Genomic DNA, 8,738 nt, shown 5'->3' with positions numbered 1-8,738 from the left:
GACACACATACATACATGCATACATACATAACCAGATTTTTTAACTGATTGATAGATGGATAGACTGACTACTAGATGGATGGATAGATAGACTGATAGACAGATAGATAGTTAGATAGATAAACAGATAGATAGATAGGCAGATATACTTATGAATAAATAAATGCGTTGATAGAAAGATAGGGAGATGGATAGATCTGTAAATAGATAGATAAATATATAGACAGATAAATAAATAGAAAGGTAGACGTAAAGTTGGAGATATAAATATACGTGTAGATTAAAAGAGTAAATTTTTTGTCATCATCATCATCATCATCATCATCATCATCATCATCATCATCGCCATGAAGAATGTTAAGTTTTTCACTCCAACACTTGATTTGAAAATGCATGAATGACAGTTGTGTGTGTGTGTGTGTGTGTGTGTGTGTGAGAGAGAGAGAGAGAGAGAGAGAGAGAGAGAGAGAGAGAGAGAGAGAGAGAGAGAGAGAGAGAGAGAGAGAGAAGCTTGGTTATATCATATTTTGCTCATTAATTCGCTCTTGTCCTAATTCCTTGGCTCATTAGTTGATCTCTTTCGCTTATTCTGTCTACCTGGCTCTCACCTTTCGCTTCTGCCAATTAGCGTGAAGATTTTTTGCTAATTCTGTCTCATCATTTATCCGTCAGTTATTTGTTTATGATTTTCTTAGTCTTCATGGCTTTCACATTTTTCTTTTATATTATTACTCCCTATTCCTTCCTTCTGTTTATTTGCCGTTATATTTCTTTGGTATTTATATTTATTGCGCGTTTATTTAGTGTTTTTTTTCGTATTTCTTTATTTCGTAAACATGCTTATTTTCATGTAATAATTTATCTATTTTACTCATCTATATAATCTTTACCTCTATTAACTTTACAGTCATTCATCAGTCATCACAGATATGGCCATGTGACATTATCTCTATGTAATGAATACTTCCTATCAGTAACTCCTTTATGCTTGTCCTTATAAAGACTGAGTGAAGTGAAGCGTCTCGATACATGACTGAAGAAGGGAGTGGTGGTGGCGGCGGCGGCGGTGGTGGTGGTGGTGGTGGTTGTGGTGGTGGTGGTGCTGGTGGTGGTGGAAGCTGCAGGAGTTGAGGCGAGGTCGAAAGACGAGGAGTAGGAGGAGGAGGAGGAGGAGGAGGAGGAGGAGGAGGAGGAGGAGGTTATGGGGGAAACGAGGTTGCTACGTTTCGTACGATAGTTGAGAGAGAGAGAGAGAGAGAGAGAGAGAGAGAGAGAGAGAGAGAGAGAGAGAGAGAGAGAGAGAGAGAGAGAGAGAGAGAGAGAGAGTTGCTACGTTGGGTATTGTCGAGAAACAGGAGTATAGGACCTCCCCCTTACTCTCTCTCTCTCTCTCTCTCTCTCTCTCTCTCTCTCTCTCTCTCTCTCTCTCTCTCTCTCTCTCTCTCTCTCTCTCTCTCTCTGCGCATTTGCTTTCTCCTCTCTCCCTATCATGCCCCGCCTCTCTCTCCAGTTTCCTCCTCCTCCTCCTCCTCCTCCTCCTCCTCCTCCTCCTCCTCCTCCTCCTCCTCCTCCTCCTCCTCCTACTCCTCCCATCGTGACGTGGCCGGCATAACAAGGCCCCCTCAGGCGACACGCACACACGCACGCACACAACACACGCACGCACACACATACACCCACACGCACACACACACACACACACACACACACACACACACACACACACACACACACACACACACACACACACACACACACACACACACACACACACACACTCGCAGCACGGCGCACGCTCGGCGGCTGAAAAGAGGGAGAAGGAGGGGGTAGCATACACGCACACACACACACACACACACACACACACACACACACACACACACACACACACACACACACACACACACACACACACACACACACACACACACACACACACACACACACACACACACACACACACACACGGAATTGTACCACGTTTGCCCTCTCTCTCTCTCTCTCTCTCTCTCTCTCTCTCTCTCTCTCTCTCTCTCTCTCTCTCTCTCTCTCTCTCTCTCTCAATCCACTTGTCGTTCAGTTTCTTTTCACGTCTGTTCAACAAGTAGTTAGTAGAGAGAGAGAGAGAGAGAGAGAGAGAGAGAGAGAGAGAGAGAGAGAGAGAGAGAGAGAGAGAGAGAGAGAGAGAGAGAGGTTCTTTCCACTTCCTCCCTCCATCCCTCCTGCCATCCCTTCACCAACCCTCCCTCTCCCCTCCTTCTCCTTTCTCTCCATCCCTCCTGGCACGAGATCGAAGGGAGAGGGAGGGAAGGAAGGAAGGAGGGAGGAACTGGTGGTGTGTCGTTGTCTTAAAGCTGAGCTGACGGAGTGGCTGACGGTGCTTCGCTCCCTCTGACACCGCCACCACCACCACCACCACCGCCACCGCCACCATTAGTACTAACGCCACCACCACCACCACCGCCACTACTTCTACTACTACTACTACTACTACTACTACTGCTGCTGCTGCTGCTGTTGCTGCTGCTGCTGCTAAGTCTTTAAGTGGTATAAGGGTTATAACAAGGGTGACGTAAGCAAAACTCTTAGGATCAGTAACCAGGATATAACAAGAAATAACGTGTTCAAGCTTTAAAAATTTAGGTTTAAAAAAGATATAGGAAGGAATTAGTTCTCAAATAGAGTGGAAGATGAATGGAACGGACTCAGTGGTCAACCTGTTAGTGCTGAGTCATTAGGGAGCTTTAAGAGAAGATTAGACAGATTTATGGATGGGGATGATAGGTGGAAATAGGTAGCTATATTTCATACAGGGACTGCCACGTGTAAGTCTGATGGCTTCTTGCAGCTTCCCTTATTTCTTATGTTCTTATGTACTACTACACTGTCTCTACCTCACCTCGTTCTTGTCTTGATACTACTACTACTTCTACTACTGCTACTGCTACTGCTACTGCTACTACTACTGCTACTGCTACTACTACTACTACTACTACTACTACTACTACTACTACTACTACTACTACTGCTGCTGCTGCTGCTGCTGCTGCTGCTGCTGCTGCTGCTGCTGCTGCTGCTGCTGCTGCTGCTACTACTGCTGCTGCTGCTACTACTACTACTACTACTACTACTACTACTACTACTACTACTACTACTACTACTACTACTACTACTACTACTACTACTACTATTAATACTACTAATACTACTGATATTGCTGCTAATATTATTACTACAGCACTATTACTATTACTACTAATGCCTTCAACTCAGCTATCAATGCTCTTGTTTTGGACTACTACTACTACTACTACTACTACTACTACTACTACTACTACTACTACTACTACTACTACTACTACTACCTGAAATCAATGCGGGTTCCTTCACGTTAGAGCAATTATTTGAAAAAAAAATTCATGCAGCAAAATAATACAACGAGGAGAATTTTCATTGAGTCTTTATTTACAACCTTAGATAGCCTTTATTAACTCGGCAGGAGGAGGAGGAAGAGGAGGAGGAGAAGGAGGAGGAGGAGGAGGAGGAGGAGGAGGAGGAGGAGGAGGAGGAGGAGGAGGAGGAGGAGGAGGAGGAGGAGGAGGAAATAGTGGAGTTAACGTACGTTTAAAGCTACGTATTAAAAGGCAAAGAACGTCATTGAGAGAGAGAGAGAGAGAGAGAGAGAGAGAGAGAGAGAGAGAGAGAGAGAGAGAGAGAGAGAGAGAGAGAGAGAGAGAGAGAGAGAGACCAAAACCAAACACTTTCTTTCTTTAACTTTCTAAACGGAGTACTCTGTCCAATACAAACGACAAAGCAGAACAAAACATGGAAGAATGAAAAGAAGAAAGAAAAAAAAAAAAAAGAAAAAACTCAGCTCACAAAACTTTCTATCATTCATTTTCACTTCACAAAAATATCAAAACCATTTCATCTCATTTACTTATGGAAGGAAACATGTCACTTTATCGCCCGCACTCTATCATATCTTATCATTCCTACGTGCATGTATTTTTCATCCCATTCTTCCACTTCCTCTCTCCCTCTCTCTCACGTGGCCAATTCCCCCTCCCCTCTCTCTCTCTCTCTCTCTCTCTCTCTCTCTCTCTCTCTCTCTCTCTCTCTCTCTCTCTCTCTCTCTCTCTCTCTCTCTCTCTCTCTCTCTCTCTCTCTTGCCTTACCTGTTTACATGAAGGAGTCGAGAAAGAGCCGTGTTATCGGTGTTATCTCAATGAGTTATCTTATTTTTCTATCCTGCCGCCTGGAGAGAGAGAGAGAGAGAGAGAGAGAGAGAGAGAGAGAGAGAGAGAGAGAGAGAGAGAGAGAGAGAGAGAGAGAGAGTTGTTGTTTATATTATTATGTCTCTATCTTCCGTGCATGTTGTAGAAGGTGGAGGTGGAAAAAAGGAAAGAAAAAGGTGAGGACATAAAGGTCAAGGACTGAGAATCCCTCTCATCTAGTTAATTTTTTTCCCTTTCTTCTTCTTCTTCTTCTTCTTCTTCTTCTTCTTCTTCTTCTTCTTCTTCTTTTTCTTCTTCTTCTTCTTCTTCTTCGTCTTCTTCTTCTTCTTCTTCTTCTTGCGTTATTTGTTTCTTTCCCGGTATCTCCTGTGTGTATAGTTAGGTAATTATACTACTACTACTACTACTACTACTACTACTACTACTACTACTACTACTACTACTACTACTACCTTATCACTTGGCTCATTTCCTGTTATCACTGTGACGTCGCTATCTCTCTCTCTCTCTCTCTCTCTCTCTCTCTCTCTCTCTCTCTCTCTCTCTCTCTCTCTCTCTCTCTCTCTCTCTCTCTCTCTCTCTCTCTCTCTCTCTCTCGTTATCACAATGTTATCTTCGCTCTCCTCCGGTTTTGTGGTCTGAGTTCTTATCATTGGTAGTATGTCTTGAGAGAGAGAGAGAGAGAGAGAGAGAGAGAGAGAGAGAGAGAGAGAGAGAGAGAGAGAGAGAGAGAGAGAGAGAGAGAGAGAGAGAGAGAGAGAGAGAGAGAGAGAGAAAAGGGGGGAAGGAGTGAAAAATAGTAGGAAAAGCACTATCTCTGCATTAATCTCTCTCCCTCTCTCCCTCTCTCTCTCTGGTCGTAATCAGCCAATGAGAAGAAGCCACGGAAAATGAACCAATCAGCACACACACACACACACACACACACAGTTATCAGTTATGAATCATCACCTTTGGTCTCAGTGGCGTGTTTCTTATCATCTTATCTCTCCCTTGGTCTTATCTCCAACTAGGCCAAGGAGCGGATGGAGGGGGCATGTTACATTACTCCTATCAGCAAGGGTGGCTCCAGTGAAGGGCCGGTGGAACAGCGAAAAGACGGCCTTGAAAGTCACAGTACAGCAACATATGCACTGAGGGTTTTTAGTTTAGTTTCCTTTAAAAATTTCGTTTTCCTTAACTCGTTTTCTTCTGTTTTGCAGGAAGGGACAACGCGGGAAGAATGGAAGTGCTGGTGTTGTAAGTAGAACGCTTTTTTCTTTCTGTTACTCTTTGTATATTACATGGTGTTGTGAGGGAATTATTTAAAGCAGTTAGTTTTATATGGAACTGACTGTATTTCTAACACTCAGTAACTAGTATAATTAGATCTCTTAATGAAATATTTCTATACCTATACCAGTAATGTTTTTTTTTCTTTATGCAAGCTATATGAGTTAAAAAAAATTTTTTGCCAATAGACAGCTTTATTATTTGAGGAAACACAAATAACCATATAATTTTCTTTAATCAAGCAAGTACACAAGTCCCCATGTATCAGTTTATCTCATGTTGTGAAGGCAGTGCGTGGAGTGGTACATGACAGGAATAGACTCAGTGCTCACCTGTTCGTGCTGTCAGCAAGGAGCTTTAAACGAGTAGACATATTTATGGGTAGGAATGATAGGTGGATATAGGTAGGTATATCATATGCCACGTGTAGGCCTGCTGGTTTCTTGTAGCTTCCCTTATGCTCTTATGGTCTTACGTTCTTTAATTACTTTCCTTTTTGATCATTGGCGTGCGTGTAATTATAGTCATCGAGGCTTGGGACATGCAGAGAGAGAGAGGTAACCTTTCGCATGACACGGCCGGCATTTGTGTTCATCCTGCGTGGCATTTTGTAGCGTGGGGTGAACTTTGCCCCGCGCAGCCCAGCCCGGCAGTCTCCTGAAGGGGAGGGGGACGTGGCGCTGTGAAGGGCAGGGATCGCCTTTGTTGATGCGAGTCACTGACCACCACGTGTTGAAATGTTGCTTGTCTGCTGATATTTCTGATGCTTTTTATTTAATTATTTATTTTTTAGTTTTGTTTTATTGTCCTTATTTGGTTTGGTAATAGATGAGGGTATATAATTGTTTTCTTATTTGTTTTTTTGGTCTATTTATTTACCTGTTTATTTGTTTATGTATTCATGTTATTTATCCCTGTTTATTTGTTTATTTATTAGACTTTTGCTTCCTTTCCTTTCTTCATATTTATTTATTTATTTATTTATTTATTTTTTTTATTTCCATTTTCTTCTTTCTTTCCTTCCTTCTTAGGTTTTTTTACTTTCTTTTCCTTACTCTCTCTCTCTCTCTCTCTCTCTCTCTCTCTCTCTCTCTCTCTCTCTCTCTCTCTCTCTCTCTCTCTCTCTCTCTCTCTCTCTCTCTCTCAACTTCTTTTCAAACTCGACGTATCAATGAAGTCGCCAAGTTTTCTCAATGAACTTCTCAAGCTTTTATTCAACATTACTCTGACAACTTTTCTTAGGTTTGGCGCCCCCCCCCCCCCCCTCTCTCTCTCTCTCTCTCTCTCTCTCTCTCTCTCTCTCTCTCTCTCTCTCTCTCTCTCTCTCTCTCTCTCTCTCTCTCTCTCAATATTTTTCTCTTTTCCTTGTTTGGCCTCAATTTTTGTCCTCAGTTCATTGCAGAGAGAGAGAGAGAGAGAGAGAGAGAGAGAGAGAGAGAGAGAGAGAGAGAGATATGCGGTGATGGGAAATACAGACCAACAGACAAATAAAATAATAATAATGACACTGATGGCAACAGCAACAAAAACACCACTACCATCACCACCACCACCAACAACAACAACAACAACAACAACAACAACAACAACAACAACAACAGCAGCAGCAGCACAGCCAGCACCTCGTATTGCAGTATAATTCATGTTCAAAATACTAAACTTCAAAGAAAAGAAAAATAATAGAAAAAAAAAAAGACAAAACTCTGCAGTAATAACATCAAGTCTCGGGCGGTGCTGGGATTTCATTCAGTCAGCTCCGGTAACACGAGGCTTGGTGCGTGGGAGGAGGAACTTGAGTCCGGGTGTGGGCGTCTGCGTGCGTGTACGTGCATGAGTGGATCTTGCTGTGTGTGTGTGTGTGTGTGTGTGTGTGTATCAGTCGTAGCAGGTATTCTCAGTGTTCTCTCAAATTATTCTTATGTAAGTTGAGTTGTTATTCTAAGGTTACGGCAGGTGTACATCAAAAATATAAGTTGTTACAATAATTACTTAGGTTTTGATATGTAATTCCTGCAACACAAGTAATTTTCATCCCATTTTTTGTCTCTGCATCACTTTACTTGACCTAACTGTTCAAGATCAATAGATACTCCATGACAACTTCCTTGAAATACACTACGAAATATCTTAAATGATGATAACTGCCTTGAAACTCTATACAAAAACGGGCAACTTAATCTAAACAAACTACAATAAAAAAATAAAATAAAAAAAACACAGGAAAACTAAACCGTGAATGGAGACGATAGGTAAAAATAGGTAAGCATGTAATATACAGAGACTACCACGTGTAGACCTAGTGGCCTTTTGCAGCTCCCCTTATTTCCTTATGCTCTCATACTCGTACATAAAAAAATAACAACAACGCATACACAAATAAAATAAAATAGATACAAGAATAAATAGAAAAGATATACGATAGATAAATAAAGACTACCCCAGATACTTCAGCGGCCAGTTAGCCACGTATCAGGGCTTGCATTCCACGTTAATGAGCTGGAGGGTGAAAATAAACCTGCATGTTAGACTCCAGCTGCGGTAACACGGGGAATGGGTGAAGGGGCCGAGGGAGAGCCGGGATAATCGGGTAATGGGAATGTAAAGAGTGGAAATCCCTGCAGGAAATGGTGACGGCGTGAGGAGCTGGAAGAGGAGGAGTGGAGGAGGAGGAGGGGAGAAGTTTAGGGGGAGTGATGAAGTGGGAGTGTGGAGTAGAGTGGAGAGGAGGAGGAGAAGAGGAATAGGTTTAAAGTGGAAGGGTGGAGTGAATGCGGTGTGGAGATATAGGAGAAAGGAATAGAGAGAGTAATTATCAAGTGGAAAAAGCGTGGAGTGAAGAGGAAAAAATGGAAGAGGAGGAAAGAAGAATAGAAGATAGAGAGAGGTATAATAAAGAAATGGAAGGGGAAGAGTGGAGAAAGAGGAAAGAATTACTTGGGGATTATTGATGAAGTATGGCAGTGTGGAGTGAAGCGGAGTGGAGGAGGAGGAGGAGGAGAGAAAAACAAAAAAAAAAAAAATAGAGGGACTAATGATAAAGGCGAAGTGTGGAATAGAGGAAGACAAAGATGGATGGAAGAGAATATTGGATAATGCTGAGATGGGAATAGAAACAAAAAAAAAAAGGAAAGAAGGAAAAAAAATCACCCACCATCACCACCACCACCACCACCACCACCACCACCACCGCCACTCTAATCTCTCGCACCACATTGAACAAGACGGAAA

The 8,738-nt window shown here is 42.4% G+C and overlaps 1 protein-coding gene across 1 annotated transcript in view; it reads left to right on the top strand.

Moving 5' to 3' along the window:
- Positions 1–8,738, top strand: part of LOC135107970 (SH3 and multiple ankyrin repeat domains protein 1-like) — a 51,141-nt gene that overhangs the window by 34,335 nt on the left and 8,068 nt on the right. Inside the window, exon 2 of the mRNA XM_064018466.1 lies at positions 5,441–5,477. Within this exon, the coding sequence (XP_063874536.1) occupies positions 5,441–5,477 (37 nt within the window). The remainder of the gene's footprint in view (positions 1–5,440; positions 5,478–8,738) is intronic.

Source organism: Scylla paramamosain, chromosome 16, assembly GCF_035594125.1.
Source record: "Scylla paramamosain isolate STU-SP2022 chromosome 16, ASM3559412v1, whole genome shotgun sequence".
Classification (NCBI taxonomy): Eukaryota; Metazoa; Arthropoda; class Malacostraca; order Decapoda; family Portunidae; genus Scylla; species Scylla paramamosain.
This window is presented reverse-complemented; position numbering and strand designations above follow the sequence as displayed.